This window comes from Columba livia, chromosome Z, assembly GCF_036013475.1.
Source record: "Columba livia isolate bColLiv1 breed racing homer chromosome Z, bColLiv1.pat.W.v2, whole genome shotgun sequence".
Classification (NCBI taxonomy): domain Eukaryota; kingdom Metazoa; phylum Chordata; class Aves; order Columbiformes; family Columbidae; genus Columba; species Columba livia.
In genome coordinates this window covers 65,823,812-65,845,007 of record NC_088642.1, presented here as the reverse complement: position 1 = coordinate 65,845,007, position 21,196 = coordinate 65,823,812, and the positions used below count along the sequence as shown (strand labels likewise).

Sequence of the window (21,196 nt, the reverse complement as noted above, 5' to 3'; positions counted from 1 at the left end):
AACAAGGTCCGTAAGGCAATTAGTGTGATGTATGTGCTTTTTCTACAGACAGCTGCCAGTCACGTGAGTGTATTTACATTTAACTAACGTCCTCGCCTAATCTTCCGCTATATTCCCATAAAGCCCTCTGCAGGCCGTTTTGCCTAAGCGCTGCCCGAGGCGGCCGGGACGCACCGCTCGGGGCCACCTCGGCGCGGCTTTGGAGCCGCAGTCCCGGCGGCCGCGCAGGCCCCTCGCCACGGCGGCGCCACCACGCCGCGCGGACTACAGCTCCCGGCAGGCAGCGCGTCTGCGCGCCGGGGCAATGGGAGGCGGCGGGAGGTCTCGCGGCGCTACGGCTTCCGGCGGGCGGGCCCGCGCGCAAAAGCTTTTGGCGGGAGGGGGAAAATGGCGGCGGCGCGGCGGCCGCTCGGCGGCCCTTAGGTGGCCGTTGTTCGCCCGGTCCCGTCGGAGCGTGCTCCCTGAGCGGCTTGGCACTATGAACTCCGAGTGGGAGGGCGATCATCTCTACCTGTATATGCTGGCCCTGGGCTTCGACCTGCAGGCAGCTGGCAGCGGTGACATGACATTTGGAGCGTGAGTGCGGGAGGGAGCCGGGGAAGGAGGAGAAAGTGGAGGGTGGGGGGGGCCGGGCCTCTTTTTGGGCGCCAGCTCCCGAGTGGGGCCGTGAGTTTAACCCGGGAGCACACGCCAGGTGCCCTTGGCGACACCTGAATTGCTGTAGTGATCTGTGTTACCTGTGTCTGAAGAAGTGAAACCCAGAAACAATACCAACTCTTGCTCTTCACTTGATGTATCCCGCACAGCGCTGTGCAGAAAGTGAGCTGATCGGCTCTGTACGTCCTGGTTTGAAAACTTCTTTGAGAGAAAACGCTCTCACTGAAATTATTTCTGCTTTGTTAAATAGGCTGGTGGATGTATCTTTTTAACTATGAAGAAAACAAAACATTTAATAGATAGTTTGTAACATTTTAATATAAATTATTTTGCAATCTTAAGTGCCCAGTAAAAATGTTGTGTTAATTTGGCACCCCAGCTGCTTCTAATGTAGCTGCTTGTTTACATATTAGGAAGATGTTTGATGTCCCAAACAGCAGTGCGTTTAAGGCCATTGTCATCTTCTTGTTTGTTAAACTGGATAAGACCCGTGCAGAAGAAGCTTTCAGGTGAGTGTTCAGCTTGTGAGGTTACTGCTGTGCACATCATCAAGAGTATGGTTTTGCACTTGCTGGTGTGGGGGGAAGTGCTCACTTGGGGAATGTTATGGAAAAAAAGTAGAGTCAGAGAACTTGTTTTCTCTTGATCACAACTCTACAGTGTATCTGTAACTTAGCAAGTTTGGTACAAACTTTTGTAGCTGCAAAGTAATCGACCTTTTCCATTCACTTCCCTGACCAAACAGTAACATTTCCCAGTTAAGGATTGAAGCCAGGATCTTCCACATGGCAAGAACCCCATCTTCCTTAATGTTTGTCCTTATATAGCTGAGCTATTTTAGCTTATGCATGAAATAAATGGCTGTTGGAAGACAAATGATATGAAAATTGTCAGTGTTCTGGCCCCTTTTTTTTCCCCATCTTCCCTTCTCCTGAGTTAAAAATGGCTGCAGACAAATCTGTATCTGCCGTAATCTGTAGTTAACTTATTATGGCTAGTAAACCATGTCATTTAACTAACTTTTAGCTATTCCTGATCTAGGATATATCCTCTCATATTCTGCCTCCTCCAGGAGGCATCACTCAGAAATCTTTGTGTTAGTCTTGTTCTTGTAATGGTTAATTAGGTAACTGAATAGGTAACAGGTTTTGACACTGATTTTTCTTTTTTTTTTTTTTTTTTTCCCTCCTTCTTCCCTGTCCTTTTTGAAATTGAAAGAAAACACTCATTTCCATTAGGAAGCCTGATAGATCCTGAATTTAGGAAGCAGTGCTATTTATGGATGAAAGATATTGCAGTGAGTACTATGAAGAGTGAAAATTGATGCTATGGTGGTTTCTGTGACCTCATGTTTTTTTGAGAATGTAGTGGTTTTAGATAAGAATTTTAAATAAGGTTGTTTTACCAAAAAATTCAGTTTTACCTTGTATCTTATTTCACATAGTTTATCTTAGAATTGTTTGAGGAAAAAATTGTGGCATGGTGATATTTAGATGACAGAGACTTAATCTTTGGTCTTTAAACTGCTGTGGCTTGCCTCTGGATAATGGTTTTGATTAACAAAACTCTAGAGGGTTCCTCAGCTCTGGGTGAGTAATTTTCTCCAACTTGAGAGATGTTTGCTTAAGTTGCCTGGGAAGATGTTTATTATCTTGAAATTCAGATGCATGAAAAACTTCAGTGTTATATATGGGGAAAGGGACTAAAGTTTAAGGGAAACTTTCTAAATGAAAAAAGACAAACCGAAATTAATTGCTTCAGGTATCGTTGGTTATCTTGTTACCTTCTTATGCTGCCTGTGTTTTAATGATCGTTCTAGAATGTAGGTCTCTATGTACTGGAACACTTGTACTTTTTAGTAGTAGTGGACAAGGTGAAAGCCAATAAAGCAATATCTTTGCATAAGATAAAAGCAGAGCAAAGTTCACTGATTGTAACTTCAGTAGAAAAAATGAAAGAAAACTTGAATGTTTTTTCAAAGGTAGGGATTACCAGTTAGGAGTGTAGAGCACAGAGATTTCTAACCTTTACCCAACACTGGTTTCAGTCTTTGTGTTGAAACTGTCTTTTGCATACAGAACTAGTAACGGTGAGGGGAATGTTCAGAAAATTTTAGTTGCTTCTGCTGGCTAGAGTAAATGGAGCAGCAAAGTAGTTTAGCTCTGCATCAGGCTTGCTAGCAAGTAGGCTGCAGTGTTTTGGTGATTAGCTAAATGTTGTTTAGGCTTTATTTCTTAGATTGGTTTTGTGTTTAAAACCGATTTAATTTTTCTAGAGTCTAGGTCAAAGCTGTTTTCCACAAGTTACACCTTCTACATTTATTTCTCCTGTTGGTCCTAAATGTGTTGACCTGTTGTATCAGCTTGCAAGACATGTAATGGTTGAGGACATGAAAAGGAATTGCCTAGGTAAGCTGTAATGGAACAATAAAAATGCTTCATTTTTGACAGTGAATCTGTCAAGTCTTTAGTATATGCCAAGATCTTTAAGTAGTTCTGAGTTGACTGTTCCATTGGAAGTCTCTCAGAGGGTTCTGTGCACTTGCATAGGGCTATTGCTGATAGAACAATGCAGATTGTTTTGCTTTTTATTGCTTTATGGGTCTTGCTCCAAGTTTCATCTGTGTAATGCTGTACACTGTTACCCACACAAAGAAATGGTTTGTTCTGAAAATATTGGACTCTACTCTTTCTCACAACTTGAAGAATTCTGAAGGATCAGAACTGTCTATTCTAGCCACCTTGCATTGTTTTGGTGACCTGAAGAATAGGGAAAGAGACTGAGTGTAGGGGAATAAAAATGCATACAATAGAAAGAACTGTCAAAAAAGACAGTACACTGCATACTCTATTTCAGTCCAGGTAAAATGGACATCTTGATTTGTGATTCTTTCAGTTCAAACTAGGTAGATAAGGAAGTTGTCTGTGTGCTAAAAGTGAATGATGTAATCCAAACATAACTTTCGTTTAGGCACTGATATATCTTTTGCTGAAACTGTAAACTTGAGACCTAAGGATATGTACGTGGCAAATGCAAGATGCAGAGTTTCATGCAATAAACTTCTGCACATTTTTCAAAAGGAAGATTTTGTCCTTCAAGAATATAAGAAAAAATCGCAGTAAGTAATGCATTTAAAGAAACTGAGCCTTTTTCTATAAGATGGCTTTTGTGTGTGTGTTTTTAAAAGGATATTAGGAGGCTGCATCTGCTTTACATCATGAGTTATGTTGAGCTTCTCCCCATTTTTTCCCTCTTTACCTCCTTTAATTAGCAGCTCTACTGTTTGTAGGGTGCTTTATGATGCATAGTAGTCTAAATAAATTAGCTATCCAGTTGGACATGCTGTATTTTTGAATAAAATGTTACTTGGGCATTAAAAAATGGTCAGGAAGTTCTGCATGCCTAGCAACATGATTTCTTAATGTAGGAGTGGTCATATCTTAGAATATAACTGTCTGAGGATGAAACATCTGGTCTTTGCTTGATCACTGTGGGACACGTTTACATAACCCTTAATTTCACTAAAATTATGCTATTCTTTATTCTTGCATATGGAAAACATTCCCAGTTTGAGAAACAAGAATAACTGGAACTTTCTGTACAGGCACAAGCGTTATATATTTTTGGGATTTACAGAAATTTGGTGGGATTGTTTACTTGACTGGAGCACTGTCACAGACAGTTGCAAGCTCTTCAGTAAATGGCAGAAAAGGAGGAGTTGAACTGTAGACAGAAGAGCAGTTTCAGTGCATGTAGCATAGCTCCATACAAGAGGACCAGTCTGATACCTTTGCATCAAGATCAGAGAGTTTAGCGTCAAGGGACACCTTATGGTGAGTGTCTGATTTGCGCTTCTTCCACTGTACAAGGGAAGGTATATGAAGCCTTCAGATGAATTAGACACACCTCAGACCTGTGGGCCTTGATTCTTCCAGAGGACTTGAACTTATCCTGGTATTTGCTGGGAAAGCAGTGCAGTAATGCAGTGATTCTCTGAGAATAGGAGAGTAGGAACTCGGATTTTTTAAGAATCTGTGGTAACTGTTGACTTTTTTCCTAGGCTTTTAATTAAGGACATAAGAGCGCTACAGCTTGAATTTGAATCCTTGAAGATACAGTCTTGCAAGTAAGTGTTTTTCCTTGTAACTAAGTTAGCATAAATAAAATTGATTACTTACTCAATTTTATGAAAAATAATCTGTAATTTCATTGTATTCAACTTGAACTTTTGTTTTGCATGTGCATGTAGGATGAAACAAAGTAACCAAACTGACAAAGCTGAGAGAATTCAAAAGGTGAGAATTTTTTTTTTCTGCTGTGCCAGCATACTGTCTTTCTCCTTACCTTTCTGCAGCACTTGGATTCTGTTATTCCCACTTGTCTACCTGTGAATAATCACAGCTAGTCCCTTAATCTGCCTTTATGCTGTTGTGGTACTCTGTCATTGTTGGTATGATAGCAAACATTTTAATGTAGCATTTTTGTCTTTTTGCCTATTAAGGTCCGCAGTATGTGGACAGCTATAATGGAAGTGCTTACATCTCTCAAAAAGGAAAAGGAAGTTGTGGATTCTGTACTTCAGGGTTGTGTTGGTCAGTGGATTTTAGATGGAACTAATGTGACCATCAGTGTTCCACAGCTGTTGGCTCACAGAGTTGAAAGTGATGTACACCAAGTAAGTTACTTTTGTCCTTCTTAGTAAGCTTTTTTTTTTTTTTAGGTTGCTCAAGGATGAAGAAAATATGTCTAATTTGTATGTAAAAGTTTATGATTATGCTGCTGGTTTGTGTTAGTTATGTTTTAACCATTAACTTTTTAAACTCAGTAACTGCATTGGTAAGTCTGCCTGATCAGTACTTGTTTTCTTTCGTTTAGACATTAAAACTAGGTTGATTAGTTTAATTATTGTTTTAACCAATTTGTTTTTTGCTTACAGTGTGCAGTAAATGGTGCTCTTTAGGCCTGTCAAATCTGTTGGGGAAGTGGTTAAACAGCGTACCTCATTGGCTGAGGTTTTCTTAGTTTCTATTGCTTTATAAGCTACTTTCAAGCAGCTGATTCTAGGAAGGAAGCCCGAGGCTTAAATCTGGAGTCCATTTTTTGAAAAAGGAAACAATCTGGAACTAAACCAAAATACAAAGTGAAACTTTGTGTCCCTATTGTGATCACAGAAGACTTAGCTTTCTGATATAGATGCTATTCACTAATTAGTTGTTGTTTTTGTTTTGTTTTTTTTTTTTCTTGCTTGCTATACTTCAAGCTTTGTACAGGAAATGTATATAAAGATGGAAAACTGAATTTCTTAACAGTCCTTCAGTTATTAAATGAAGCCCTGAGGACACTGAGAGATGAACATGGTCCATCTGAATTAAAACAACTATTTGAGCTTGCTGAGAACAAGATTGCGCTCTGCGGTAGAGTACTACAGGAGTTGAAAGCAAATAAGTAATTGTCTAATTTTTCTCTGGTTCCTTGTTCTTTAATCTAGGGATCATATCTTCCTACCTTGGAGTCTTTTCTAAAGTAATATAATTTATAGCGCAAACATATTGGTTCAGTCTTTTTCCTTTGCCTCTGGGAAATTCACGTTTATCTTGATTATCTATACAACATCTAACTGAGATTCTTCTCTAGGTAACTTTAGCATTTTGCCTTTGCTTCATTAATATTTTAGGCTTTGTTCTTGGGAACTTTGTTTGCTAGCTGATCCGTTTTTTTTTTCTTGTTATGTTCATCAGTTCTAGGATTTTAAAACTTTATTTGAAACTGGCTTAGGGAACATTTAAGTGTATATCTCACTGTGGATATGTATTTTAGTATATCTCTTCCAATTTTACTGTAAGAAACATGAAAAGTACCTTACAGCTGCTTTTTAGGTTGTAAATTTTGGTTAGTTCTTAGTGCATGCACCAATGCATGAATAAGTTGAGATATATATCAAAGGCTTTGCAGGATAAGTGGAAGACATTATATTCTCCATCTTTATGTAGAATTGTTTTCTCCATTAACAGATGTGTTATGGTCATTTTTCATGCTCATGTGTTACAGCCTAAAAAGAGAGCATTTGTATTGTTGGTCAACAAATGGATCTTTTTCTGAAAAACAGAAAGACTGGAAAGTAAAGTGGGAAAAACATCTCAGCCAGTGTCCTTTTAATTTGATCTTAAGTCAAGATCCAGTAAGTAGTGTACAACTTTTCTGATTTTGGGGAAGACAAAGGGTGAAGGTGAGAGGGTGTATATCTATACCAGGGTGTTCTTTTCCAGCACTTAAGCTTTATGTGTACAGTAAGGGAATCAGCGCAACTTAAGAAAAATGCTTCAGGAAATAGTCTTTCTTAAAGAAACTACATTTCGCTTAATCACAACTGGTGTCCTCCGTATCAAGATAGTAGATCATCATAAGAGCAAGCTGATTGGTTTTGATTTTGTCAGAGTCCATCCGCGCCACGGAAACTGATCTTTCATGTGCCATCAGTCTGAACATCAGCTGAGTTCTGTTGTTCCCTTTTAATGTGATCTGCTTAATGAAGGAACAATAACTTCAATTCTGACACTTGCATTGATACAGGGATCTGAGATTGTGCCTGTGCCTAGCAGAGACATAAAGTTTCATGTTGAGTCTGATAGCTGATTTTCAGAAAAGCAGCTGTAAAAAAATTGTTAATTGCTGTTGAGATGCAGATTTTTTTCACCCTGCTTGTGTAACTTTTTTTTCTTTTAAAAGGAACTTGATTTAAGAGCTTCAACATTTAAGGATTTTTATTCTGAAGAAGGAGGAGATAATGATGATGATGATGATAGTGTCTTTTGTCAATATCCAGCATCAGTTTCAGGTGGGTGACCAGGAGAAGGTTTTTTCCTTCTCCTCCCGCTACCAAAATTGTTACTCAGAGTTGCAAAGATTCCCTGGTTGCATTTGCAATTATCTTTGATAGTCTCTAGTAATCTGGTTCTGAATAACTCTTTGGCACAATTGCCTTCCATTTTTCAACCTTGTTATACCTCAAAGAGTATCTGAAGCTTTTGATATGACAAAAAAAATCAATTCTGGAACTGTTTGGCACTTTATTCTTGCATGAAGGATATTGAGACAATTCCATGTATAGAAGTTTATTTATGGGTTCTAGAGAATTCATTCACTCTAACAGTAAAAGTTGGTTCAAGTTGGAGGATTAATAAGAGGGAGAGAGAGAGAGAGAGAAGATAAAACTTTTCTCATTGGCCATCTGGAAAAAGATGTTGAAGGTATCTTCCCAGGTAAGCATCTTTTCTTGGTGCACTCTGAAGTATTTATTCCACAGTAACTGTGCCACTTGATCAGGGCCTTGATCTCTGTTGGTTGCTTTCAGTCATTAGGTTAACTGCTGATCATAGCTCACTTGAATCAGACATGGATGTTGCACATGCTGATTGGCTGATAAGCTGATTGTATTTTACTGGGTAGTGCTTATTGAGCAAGTGTTGACTGTCCCTAGTATAGAGTTATAAATAGGAAGTTAGAAAGCAAGGGTGGAAAAGGAGGGGGAAGACTGCATGAATCACATATTATTTGCAGTCCCTTTTAGGGACATGCTGCAAAGAGAGGGCTACAGAATTGCAAGGAGAAGGTCATTTGCCTTAAACACTTTAAAGGTTAAAGCACTGTGCAATAATGCTGTGACCTGCTAATATCAGAATGCTTGAGACAAACTGGTGTCTGGCATTCTCTCTACTCTGCAGTTAAAATGCTTGATCTGAAAATCCAGACACGAAGAAAACTAACTTTCTGTCTCTTAACATGGTGAACTTAAAAAAAGAAAAACTTAGCCTCACCTAACTTATTGAAGTGAGATTGGATTTTGGAGGTGTTGTTGAGGTAAACACAAAATGAAATGCCATTTATGTTTGCAGAAGCTGAAATTTAGGGTTAGTAGAGAACTACTGAGGTTAAACTTTGGCTGTTTATCCAAATTATATGCCAAAATTCATGTTTATTGTTCTAAAGAGTCCTGAGCTGAGGTACATGTACCTCTGATAACGTGCAAAACATGTCCTTATCATGTGCCTTTCCTTGGACTGAGGCAGTGTTGATCAGAGGAATAAGCATGTCCACAGAGATATTGATAAATGCAGGTGAAGATGGTGGGGAAACTGTGTGTGGAATTTTGCTTTGTGGAACTGATATGTAAGTGTGGAGAGGAGGGGATAATGATGACATGTGTCTGAGATTGTAGTTTGGATGTATGACTGATGTGTGCAGAACAGCAGGTAGAATCATGCCTCTTGTACATGTGTTCAGGAACAACATGAATAGGCTCTTGCTGCTACTGGCATCTGTGGCTGCAAGTGGTACCTGAGCAAAAGGATTGGTTCCACTGTCCTGCTTATATATTTAAATTAATTTTTCTTGAAGTGTTCATAAAGTCCATCCTGTGAATAGTCTACAGAAATGGTCTGAGTCACTTGTGTCACCAGGGGGCCCGAGCCAAAAAAAAAATTGAAGCAGTAATAAAACTCTTGACTCGCTTTTCTAGATGTTTGTGATTCTGTTAATGAAGTACATGATGAGAAAGATGATGGGGCGCTGGAAGCTGTGATGGATAAGTCAACACCACCACAAACATGGTAGGATGTTAATGAGAAATTAATTAAAGAACAGTGGAAAAAAAAAAGGAAATTTACGTGTTGAAGTTGAATATATCGCATCTCTTGGTCCTTAGTGTAATATTTTGGTAGGCTACTCCTTACATGTCATATCCACGTGATTAAGTAACAGAGTCCTAAAGTAACTGCTACTTTGTCCAGCTGCTGAGTAGGACGTGCAGCAGCCAAGTTGCAAGGTTTTTATCTCACTTTGTAACTACATTTTTTCAAAGTTTAGGAGATGGGTGGAGAAAACAGAATTCTGTTTCTCAGACTGAGTTGAGGTAGGCGTAAATATTCAGTATAGCCTGATGAGAATAAAAGAATGGACATTCACAGGACTCCATCTTTTGTGTTCAAAATGAAAAAACACTCCCCCAACCTAAAACCAACTAAAATTGAAGCAAAACAAACAACCCCATCTCCCAAACAGAATTACTGTGCTAAACCTTCTCATTGTTTTTCTCGTGAAGTTCTAAAATCATGTTGCTCTGTAACATCTCTTGCTACAGTTTCAGCAAAGGATAGAGCACAAATCAATGGTATTTTAAAAAGTTTCAGTCTGTTTGTAATTTACTAAGTCTAAGAAGGTTTCATGGCCTTTTGAATAACACTGTATTTCATACTATGACTCCTACAGATACTTGAAAGTTACCTACTAGGAGAGAACGGGAGTTAGCAAAGGAAGGCTGTACTGTACTTGGACATCAGTTGATATAGTTGTGTATAAGTCTCAAAGGTTGTCCAAGTGGTTAACACCTGGATTTCTCTCAGTGACTTCATACAGCACGGGTAGTTGTCTGCTTCTGATTCTAAAGACACATAATAGCAAATATTGACGTTTTAAGGTGTGTTCTTAGCAAGTGAGGACTATACCTTATGTTTTAGGCAGCTGTGCAGTTAGCACTATGCATATCAGAAGTGGTAAGACTAAAGTTTTTGGTAGCCCCGTGACTGTTAAATATTAGTAAGTTCATATAGGAACAGACCTGTGGGTTCCAGAGGCAATTCAGAGGAAGAATGTCTAGGGAAAAGATCACTATCAGGTCTGCAGAAGACTTTCCAGTTATCTTTCATTGCAGAATATGGAAGATTTGTTTACAAAATGTATCACAAAATCCCTTGGTAATCAAGGGGAAGGTTTCATCGTTTATTAGTTTTGGGAGACTGATACACAACTAGGGCTAAATCTGCTCTAATTGTCACATGTTCTCCCTATAGTAAAATTGCCTTCTGATGACCGGGACGAATTGAGGGAAATCGTAACGGACAGATACGGGGCACACAATATGTAATGGCCTTCTACCTAGACTTGCATGCCACTTGTTTAACTCATCTCTAATTTTTTTTTTTCCTCTCCCCCAGCCCTGAAAGGAGCTCCTCAGTGCATTTGGAGTTGCCAAAAGCATCTGAAAACAGAGATGTACTACTTGAAAAGGTTATTCTTACGTAATTTCCTACCTGTCAAAGAAGTTAAACTTACGATATTTGGGTTTTACATTGATTGGAGCCTATAGACTTGAGGGGATGGTTTGTTTTTTTGATTTTGTGTGTTGTGTTTGTTGTGTTTTTTCTTTTTTTTTTTTTTTTTGTGGCGGAGTGGGTAATGTTTTTTGTTTAAGTAGTATTTTTACACATCTGAGTCAGTTCTGTAAAGCTGTAAAAGCAAACTGCCAGGGACTTCGTTAAGCTTTAGGAAGGGACAGTGAGAAGTAAACGCACTTGGCATTTGACTTCAAGTACAATGTACAGTGTCATCCACCTTTTCGGTGTGATCATTCATCAGACTTCAATATTTCTTTAAGTTGTGTGTGAAGTTAAGGGTTATAATGCAGCTTAAAAGCAATTTGCCTGTGCATTGCATAGATGTTCACTGTAGTGTATTACAAGGGAGTTGCAGATCTGCGTTCTATGTAACACCCTGTCCTGACTGCTAATGTCCTACTTTAAATATGATTGTAAAAATTTGTGTTTAGTTAGAGTTTAAGACTGATATATTTTTATTGAGTGAACACTAGGGCCATTGCTGTCCAGAATTTGTATGACAGTTTCTTCACGCTGATTTTCTGACACTTGAGTTTAAAACTTCTAGTAATTCCCATGTATTTCTCTAGAACTTGAATACTGAAACTTGCAAGGAGAAAGAAAGGCCTGTGTCTCCAAAGATCTTCAAAAATGGAAAGGATGAGTCTGCTGTTTCAGAAATGTCAGAGAATGTAGGTGATGAAGTTACCCAGATGAAGTCTCCTGCCAAAAAAGAAGACCCTCTTAATGAAGCCCGAAATGAACTGGCGGAACAGGTTAGGAAAAGTTGGTTTTTTGTTTGTTTGTTTGTTTTTAAATAAATGGTCATTAAATTTAGAGAACAAATTACTACTTGTATCGTTAAGTGCCTCTTGTAATCCAGATATGTCAAAAATATACTTTTTTCTGCTAGATAGTAATCAGTGTCACTAAGTTTTAGGGGTGACTGCTCAAGTAAATACACCCTAAAAACATGGAGCTTGTGCAGGTATCATACATCTAAATCATGGTGAAGTGAATAACACTTTCAGTAGAATCATGGTATGATTTTTGTCACCTCTTATACTTTAATCTGTGAACCACTGCATATATTAAGAATTCAACAGTCCTTTTTGTTTCTGAAGTTATGCATGTTAAATATTTGACAGAGGCTGGGGAATTCTAAGCAGGAATTTAAGTATTTCCTGTTTTAGGTGTTTTATTTAAGATTTAACAGCAGAATTCCTTTCACAAGAGTTACCATAAAATATGCCACATCTTGATTTGGTTTGGAAAGTAAATTGCATCTTTCATTGAAATGGAACAGTTATTTTTCATCTGCTGAAAAATTTTACTTATGTAAATATAGCTCTAGGATTCATGCTTATGCAGTTCTTGATTAGTGTCTTAAATATTCTGAGCACATTTCCTTTTTTTTTAAGATAGATTCATAGATGATGGAGAAACTTAGAACTGAATTCTGATTTCTGTCCTCTATCTTTACTTTGTGTTTTTAGTGGTCATTGTGAGCCCAAGTAGTAAATGACAGAAGAAAAGTCAGGAGATTCCAAACTCTTCAGATCATTTGGAAAATGGGACTTATTTCGAGCCATAACTGACAGTAATAAATAGGTTGTAATTTTGATTTCTCAGGATTTGCCTGTCTCTTACATCCTACAGGTTGCAAAAGCAGTAGTGTCTGAGTCACCTCAGAGTAGTGAAGGAAAAGGAATGGCATTAGAAGATCTCATTAACATACTGGCTGTTAACCCATTTTTAACAAGGAAACAAATTCCCCGAACTCCAGAAAATCTGCGTAAGTCTGAAACTCTGATTATAGTACTCGTTGATTAGAAATGTGATTATTTCATTGACATTGTACACATCACACATCCTGAGTGATGTGATAGATAATTATTTCAGTGGAGCTGCAAGTGGACCTAATTACTCACTCTGTAACACAGCATTGTAGGCCTCATAAGATGTAGGCCTAATAAAGTGTGGATACTGTGAGTTGGATTTGATGTAAATTTGTTTCCTGTGTAGAATCCCCTTTGTGTTGAGGAAGAAAACAAAACATAAACAATATAAAGCAGTTATAAATATTCCTTCCTGGATTGTTTGTTACTGAAGGGACAGAAGAATAACAGATTGAGAGTATGATAGTACTAAAATTTTACCTTGGTTTGTTCCATTTAGTTACTGAAATTAGAAGCTCATGGAGAAAAGCTGTTCAGACTGAGGGCTCATCAGACATAGAGCTGACCCCAACTGAGGTAATGACAGAAGAAGCACTTGTAACACAGGGGGTGGCAGACTCCATCCCTGCATCTTCTGTACCTGACTCGGATCCTCCTGTGTCAGAAAGGATGGCTTCATTAAGTTCTGCAGAATTTAGACCTCAAGAGCAAATGAGCATAAGTTGTTTTGCTGAATCTTCTTTATTGGAAACACCTAGAATGAGAGAGAGAGAGAGCACTCTTGAAGAAGAGGAGTTAACATGTATTGCTTTGAACAAAAGTTCTGTAGAAGATCAAGAAGAACAGACTTTTCAATATGTAGAGAAAAGCATGAATACTCCAGATATTTGTTCAGAAGACAATAGCAGAACGAATGCTGTACCTTCAGACCACTTTCAGGGTTCCTTAAAGGATTTGGTCCTGCACCGGAACGTATGTCTGTTGTTAGATTCTCTTAGTCCTCAAGCTGCCTCCTTGGGAATATTGGGTGAGACGCTTCCAGAAGAACTTTGTAAAATAGACTCTGAGCTTGAAGATTCGTTGGTATCCAATTGTGATGTAATAGACAGCACATATGTAACAGACGATTCAAAAAATAAGGGGGATATTCAGAAATCAAAGCCAGATTCACAGTCTCTGTTCAATACATGTAAAGCACTGAAAAAGTCTTCATCTATCAGTGAAGAGGAGCTGCATCAAACATATAGTGGAGATGAATTCGTGAGTTGTAGATCAGACTTAAGTCTTGCACCAGAAAAAAGAGAAAGAGGTGAATCGTGCAGTCCTCTAGAATTCTTCTTGGATGAAGAATTTAGCAAGACACCATTGTCAGTATCTCCTCATGACAGAAAATATTCCCTGTCGTCACTGCTGGTAACCTGTCAACATTTGGAAGAAATGGCATCAATGGTACATGAAATCCCATCAGACTTAATACATAAATTAAATGGTAAGTGTCTATTATTTTAGCAACAAGATTTTGTCCATTCTGCCACTCAGTATGCTGCCATAAATAACCTGTTCTGAATAGCTGAACCCTGCTGTGGAAATATAGGGAGACAGATTACTTGTATGTTTATTCCTTATGGAAGATGAGACATAAACAAAGGAAACATGCTTCCTTTAGTTATTTCAACATGTTGCAAATAGGAGGAAAGGTGCTCATCTGACTTTCTGAGGCAATATGCAGCTATTTAAAAAAAAAAAAGCCTTAAAATGCGTTAGCAATGGAGTAATCTGAAGTTTGAGAATTCACAAAGTTACTTTGAAAAAATGTATTTACTCTGAACAAATTTTGCTATTTAGAAATGTGTTGTAGGTACCTGGGATTTTTGTGAGGTCGGTTAGGTGCTCATAGTCTGTATTACCTTATTAATATACTTTTTATTATGAAATGTCCTACATTCCAGCCTGCCTGGCCCCTCAACTCATTCCTAACAAAAGTTGTCAACTTAGTTTAACCAGTAGTGTAGTGTTTGGTTACATGTGAGGTCAGTTTTTGAAATGCATTAATAAAAATGAGTCAGTAATGGTTATACTGTGGACTTTCACCAAAACACATGGTGTTTAATGGAGTACTAGGAATTTAAGACAACAAGCTATCTTCAAGCAGTAGTGAGATCTATACTTTGTGCAAAGGCTTGCTGCAATTTAGCTTTCCTTAAAATTGTGCCTGTACTTGTAGCAGATGATTTTGTCTTACTGAGAACATTTATCAAAATTGTAAGTACTATTTAGTGTATTTTTTTTTATGTGACGCTTCTGGAGCAGTATTTCTGTCAATTAATTGAATATTACAGAGTGCTAACTAGTACATGTTTTCTTCCAGATGAAGACCAGTTGAATGAGAAGCCAGACATGAAGGAACCATCATCAGGGTAGAATTTGTGAAGCGGAAGCATAACCATAGTGCAGTCATGGTTCACTTGAGTGTGTAGCATCTTCTCTAAACACTGTCTAGATGAAGAACTTCCACTCCTTTCTGGTTTTTGTAGAGACTGTATCCCGGTCTCTTCTTTTAAAACTGTTTAAAACTTTTTAAAACTTTTAAAAACTTTTTAAAACTTTTAAAACTTTTAAAACTTTAAATCTGCTCTGGTTCTTCCAGTTAGAATGTTACTATGGATAACTTCAATGTACAGCCTGCCATTTATGTACAGAACTGTGCATTCTTTTTTAAGCATATTTTGAAAAATAGCAGATGTTGCATAATCCTAAAAAAACATTCTCAGATGAGAAGCAGTGAAGTCCTTTGCATCTCTGTCTTGCCCATAACCCTGCACCTCCTTCTCCAAATACCAAACACAAAACAAAAATCAAACCACCACTCACACAAGTTTTACTTGATGCTCTACATTCATTTGATTCTTGTCTCTTATTAAGACTTCTGGTCAACATTTCTGTCACTTCTATCTTTTGACAGAGGCTTCCACTGGAGTGTCTGTTTCTTTAGGCATATTACTGAATGTAAGTTTTATATTAAAGTTTTAAGAAAAAAAGAATTGTGGTAGTGCTAGTGCTATCTTCAAATAGTTGGAAGACATTTATGACATTCTGATATAAGTAACTGATAACATAGCTTGTGGTGGAGTGGGAATGTAGGAGCTGAGCTTCCAGCAAATCAGCTCATTACTGTAAAAGTACTGACCCCTAGCCTGAGGTGTTTATAGAATTGTGAAGCACTGCTAAATTGTTTTTATGTTCTGGTGTATCTTTCTCCTCCTTTCTTCCAAAACAGTTGAAGAATCTCCACTTGTATTTGACATATCCCTCATAAAGCAGAATTTGACAAGCTTTATGGGAAGAGTTATGTGGTTGGTTGTGGAAGCTATAATGTGGCTGTTAACATGTTAGCCACTAAGAGGGAAGTGCTTCTTAATAGCCCATTTACGTGTTGATGTAACCATGCTCGAACAGCTAGAGAATTGGAATGTCTGACTGGTCCCCCATGACATACTTCACTTTAAATGAGGGAGAAGTGGATTTGGTGGGTGGACTGTTTGGTGGATGAGGAACTGGCTGGATAGTTGCATCCAGAGGGTAGTAGTCAATGGCACAATGTCTGGATGGACACTGGTGACAAGTGGTGACCCTCAGGGGTCTGTACTGGGACTGGTACTGTTTAATGTAGTCATCAATGACACAGACAGTGGGATCAAGTGTACCCTCAGCAAGTTTATGGATGACACCAAGATGAGTGGTGCAGTTCATATGCCTGAGGGACGGGGAGCCATCCAGAGGGACCTGGACAAAATGAAGAAGTAGGCACATGTGAACCTCATGAGATTAAACAAGGCCAAGTGCAAGGTCCTGCACCCAGATCAGGGAAATGCAAGGTATCAGTACAGGCTGGGAGATGAGAGGATTGAGAGCAGCCCTGTGGAGCAAGACTTGGGGATGCTGGTGGGTGAAAAGCCAGACATGAGCCTGCTATCACACTATCACAGTATGTTTGGGATTGGAAGGGACCTCAAAAGATCATCTAGTCCAATCCCCCTGCTGGAGCAGGAACGCCTAGGTGAGGTCGCACAGGAACATGTCCAGGCGGGTTTTGAATGTCTCCAGAGAAGGAGACTCCACAACCCCCCTGGGCAGCCTGTTCCAGTGTCTGTCACCCTCACTGAGAAGAAGTTTCTTCTCAAATTTAAGTGGAACCTCTTGTGTTCCAGCTTGATCCCATTACCCCTTGTCCTATCATTGTTTGCCACCGAGAAGAGCCTGGCTCCATCCTCGTGGCACTCACTCTTTATATATTTATAAACATTAATAAGGTCACCCCTCAGTCTCCTCCAAGCTAAAGAGACCCAGCTCCCTCAGCCTTTCTTTGTAAGGGAGGTGCTCCACTCCCCTAATCATCTTCGTTGCCCTACCCTGGACCCTCTCCAGCAGTTCCCTGTCCTTGAACTGAGGGGCCCAGAACTGGACACAATATTCCAGATGGGGTCTCACAAGGGCAGAGTAGAGGGGCAGGAGAACCTCTCTCGATCTACTAACCACCCCCCTTGTAATACACCCCAAGATACCATTGGCCTTCCTGGCCATAAGGGCATAGTGCTGGCTCATGGTCATCCTGTTGTCCACCATCCTGTTGTTCCTTTCCCCTACACTGCTCTTTAATAGGTCATTCCCCAGCCTATACTGGAACCTGGGGTTCTTCCTGCCCAGATGCAGGACTCTACACTTTCCCTTGTTAAATTTCATTAGGTTATTCCCCGCCCAACTCTCCAGCCTGTCCAGGTCCCGCTGGATGGCAGCACAGCCTTCTGGCGTGTCAGCCACTCCTCCCAGCTTAGTGTCATCAGCAAACTTGCTGATAGTACACTCTATTCCCTCGTCTAAATCGTTAATGAATATATTGAATAATATTGGCCCCAGTACCGACCCCTGAGGCACTCCACTAGATACTGGCCTCCAACTAGACTCTGCGCCATTGACTACCACTCTCTGGCTTCTCTCCTTAAGCCAGTTTGCAACCCACCTCACTACTCTATTGTCTAGACCACACCTGCTCAGCTTAGCTGTGAGGATGCTGTGGGAGACTGTGTCAAAGGCTTTACTGAAGTCAAGGTAGACCACATCCACCGCTCTGCCATCATCCATCCACCTTGTTACATTCTCATAAAAGGCTATGAGGTTGGTCAAGCATGCCTTACCCTTGGTAAAGCCATGCTGACTGCCCCTAATAACCCTCTTATCCTTGATATGCCTTGAGATGGCACCAAGGATAAGCTGTTCCATCACTTTCCCAGGGACAGAGGTGAGGCTGACCGGTCTATAATTACCTGGGTCCTCCTTCTTGCCCTTTTTGAAGACTGGAGTGACATTTGCTTTCCTCCAATCCTCAGGCACCTCCCCCGTTTCCCAAGACTTGGCAAAGATGATGGAGAGCGGTCCAGCAATGACTTCAGCCAGCTCCCTCAGCACCCGCGGGTGCATCCCATCTGGACACATGGATTTATGGATGTCCAGACTATTTAATTGCTCCCTAACCCAGTCCTCATCAACTAAAGCAAACTCCTCCACTGACCTGGCTTCATCCGGGATCTCAGGGGTACAGGGCTCCCCAGGACAGCCTCCAGCAGAGCAGACAGAGACAAAGAAGGCATTCAGTAATTCTGCCTTCTCTGTATCTTCTGCCACCAGGGCACCCACCCCATTCATCAGTGGGCCTACATTGCCTCTGGTATTAGTTTTGTCTGCTATGTATTTGAAAAAGTTCTTTTTGCTGTCCTTGACCCCTCTCGCCAGCTGTAATTCTAAGGAGGCCTTGGCTATCCTAGCTGCCTTCCTACATCCTCTAACAGCAGCCTTATATTCCTCCCAAGTGGCCAGCCCCTGCTTCCATGACCTGTAAACTCTCCTCTTCTGCTTGAGCACACCCAACAGATCCCTATTCAACCACGCAGGCCTCCTGGCTCCCTTCCTTGACTTCCTACGTGTGGGGATGCTCTGATCCTGAGCGTGGAAGAAGCAATCTCTGAATGCAATCCAGCTATCTTGGGCCCCTGTTCCTTCAAGCAGTCTTGCCCATGGGATTTCCCCCAGCAATTGCTTGAAAAGGCCAAAGTTAGCCCTGCTAAAGTCCAGGGTTGCAATTCTACTAGCAGAGCCTGTAGTGACAGGACAAGGGGTAATGATTTTAAACTAAATGAGGGGAGATTCAGACTGGGCAAGAGGAAGAAATTTTTTACAGTGAGGGTAGTAAGACACTGGAACGTTGCCCAGAGAGGTGGTAGATGCCCCACCCCTGGAAACATTCCAGGCCAGGCTGGACGGGGCTCTGAGCAACCTGATCTAGTTGAAGTGTCCCTGCTCATTGCAGGGGCTTGGACTAGATGACCTTTGAAGGTCCTTTCCAACCCAAACTGTTCTATGATTCTATGACCTTAGCCATAGCCTGTCTTGAACAGACATAGCTTTGTTACTTGCAGACCTGGGCTCTAGAGCTTGGTGCTGGTGACTTCACAAAGGTTCCCCAGGTTACTGTGAAGGCTTTTGTGCTGTGGTCCGAAGGCTTGAAAGCAGGACCACGGAGTTCTGGTTGGGATGCCACAAGAAGAACCTGGGCATGCTGCCTCAGGGAAGGAGCTGGTCAGCCAGGACATGTAATGCAATCTGTACCACTGTTGTGTGCTTTGTCCCTGCTTCTGGAGGTTCCTAGATCATCTGATGTAATTGTCTCCAGGGACTGCTTCTGAAAAGTGATCTTCATTTTGTATCTGCTGGGAAAGACCTGAACTACAACTGTTTTTCTTAGCAAACATGTCTGCTGTGTCACCTGTGCCTTTGAATGTCATTCCATCCTTGAAGAAGTGTGTTTGTCAGCTGTGCTCCTGCGGGTATGTAAAAGAGAATGGGGGAAGGAACATGGAGTAGTGATTACTTGGCTAGTAGGCTGCACTGCTCTTTGGGGCTTCACTGCTATTCACTGCTGTAAATTGCACATGAAATATTATAATTTTTTTCTTATGTAGGTGGATTGCATCTCCAAGAGCTTTCCACTTTTTGGCCAAAAACTTGCTCTTGGTTGGTTGTTAACTGTATTTGAATCTGTGTTTTAATGTAATCCAAAGTGATACTTCCTCTGTAAACATGCAAATTCTGGAAAAGATACAGGGGTAGAACCTTACAGATGGAAGAGAGAACTGAAAATACCAGGATTCATTAGCAGTTTTGTTAGTGTCAGTCTTGTGAATGTATGCAAACTCTTTTCTTGAAAGCTGTTAGACTCTTTGGTATAATGTCCATTCATCCATATTTGCAGGTTAAGAATAAAATTGTTATTAGGGGAAAAAAATATCTTTCTGACTCATTCAGTTTTAAAGCTAATACATGATTATGAGGAGAGTTTAAAAGTATGAAATCCCCACCCAGAATTTGTATCAGGCTGGTATGCATTGTTGCTATTCATCATGAGTAACAAGCATGTACTCCAAAAATAAAACCAACAGAATTGTTGATATCAAGCAGATTAGAAAATGTATTTCTGAGTACTTTTATCAAACTCTTATTTGTAAGGTACAAGTGTATCTGATCCCTCCATTCCTAATTGTCCATGTTTTTTTTGTTTTGTTTTGTTTTGTTTTGTTTTTAATCAGTATTTATATGTGACTTTAGGAAATGTGCTCCAGAGAGAAGTAACAGTGTTTTGATTATTGTGTTGGAGAACATGCACTATTGGATTGAGAAGGATCCTCTGGTTCTAACCAAGTAATATGCTGAAGTATAGGTCTGTCTTTGCAGCTTGTAGTAATCTTTCAGATGCTAGGTGAACTAGTAGGGCCGCTCAGCCGAAGAATGTGGATGATACCTTGGTCATGGCCTGTCTTAAGAAAAAATAAACTGGATCTTGGGTTGCTACTACATTTACAGTTATGGATTAAGAAGTGATAGCTAAGAATTTTGAGTCTCCTGTGAAGACCTGGCTTCAGATTCAAAGTGATATATATAAAAGTGGAAGTGATATACCTATGCACCTTTGGGATCTTTACTGCTTGCAGGTAAGTACAATGCTGTGGTTTTTGTGTCATAATTAGTAGCTCACTTGTCCTCTGGTTTGTGGTGGATACTTAGGAAATTTTGGTTAGGCTTATATTAGAAGGCCATCATAATTATGCTGGACTTCAGGATAAAATCATTCTCTTGTAGAGCACTGATTTAAGGATTAGTGAGGGGGAATTGGGAGAACAGTAGTGATGGTGTTTCTCTGCACCAGCGACAGTGGTTTCTGATGCGTTTACATGTAGGCAGAGTCTTCCCAAGTGTTGGAACCAATCCATAGTCACTCATTTATGTACTTTTGAGCAGCTTCACTATCTTCTAGCTGCACACAGTTTACTAGTTTGTACTTTAGGAATACCGGTCAGGGAAAGCTGCAGGAAACTCTTTTATGGTTAACATAATGTACTACAGCAGCCAAGGTCACAGTCATTTCACTTGTGTTTCTGTCTGGATATCTTTAGTTGCTAAAAGAGCCTATTTACCCAGCATTCTTTTATTTTTTTAAGTGATTGAGCAATGACAGATACAAGTAGAAACAGTCCTTCTCCTGAGAGGCTTTGAGACAGAAAGAAAAAAATCTAGCCTGATTAGAGATGTGGAAGATGGATGTTTTAAATCAAAATAATACTGGTGGTGTATATGCTTTAGCTGCTGTAGAAAATGTGTGTATGA

The 21,196-nt window shown here is 40.0% G+C and overlaps 2 protein-coding genes and 1 non-coding gene across 4 annotated transcripts in view; all 3 read left to right on the top strand.

Annotated features, from left to right (window-relative positions):
• Positions 1–337: 337 nt before the first annotated feature.
• Positions 338–15,821, top strand: HAUS6 (HAUS augmin like complex subunit 6). Of its 2 annotated transcripts, XM_005508152.3 has the most exons (17): positions 338–576; positions 1,071–1,166; positions 1,876–1,954; positions 2,933–3,065; positions 3,628–3,775; positions 4,718–4,783; positions 4,907–4,952; positions 5,159–5,332; positions 5,918–6,102; positions 6,706–6,835; positions 7,384–7,492; positions 9,173–9,263; positions 10,647–10,719; positions 11,396–11,581; positions 12,465–12,600; positions 12,984–13,973; positions 14,853–15,339. In XM_005508152.3, exons 1-17 carry the CDS (start codon positions 479–481, stop codon positions 14,903–14,905), a joined length of 2,793 nt encoding a protein of 930 aa, XP_005508209.2. In that variant the 5' UTR covers positions 338–478; the 3' UTR covers positions 14,906–15,339. The 2 variants fall into 2 exon arrangements, with proteins under 2 accessions (XP_005508209.2, XP_064902264.1); XM_065046192.1 differs by lacking the exon at positions 1,876–1,954 and having other exon boundaries at positions 356–576; positions 14,853–15,821.
• On the top strand, positions 10,442–10,571 carry LOC135577466 (small Cajal body-specific RNA 8). The gene has a single exon (XR_010469278.1). It is a non-coding gene; the product is annotated as a small Cajal body-specific RNA 8 (non-coding RNA).
• Positions 15,822–19,126: 3,305 nt separating the features above from the next.
• The window catches only part of SAXO1 (stabilizer of axonemal microtubules 1), a 32,067-nt gene continuing 29,997 nt past the window's right edge, over positions 19,127–21,196 (top strand). Inside the window, exon 1 of the mRNA XM_013368890.3 lies at positions 19,127–19,362. Coding sequence (XP_013224344.2) covers positions 19,286–19,362 — 77 coding nt within the window. The 5' untranslated portion in view covers positions 19,127–19,285. The remainder of the gene's footprint in view (positions 19,363–21,196) is intronic.

Excerpts from the sequence above, each read along its gene's own strand:
- HAUS6 (XM_005508152.3), top strand. The coding sequence starts at position 479 with ATGAACTCCGAGTGGGAGGGCGATCATCTCTACCTGTATATGCTGGCC. Across the intron at positions 1,167-1,875 it reads CGTGCAGAAGAAGCTTTCAG|AAAACACTCATTTCCATTAG; the intron begins GTGAGTGTTCAG and ends TGAAATTGAAAG. Across the intron at positions 9,264-10,646 it reads TCAACACCACCACAAACATG|CCCTGAAAGGAGCTCCTCAG; the intron begins GTAGGATGTTAA and ends CCTCTCCCCCAG.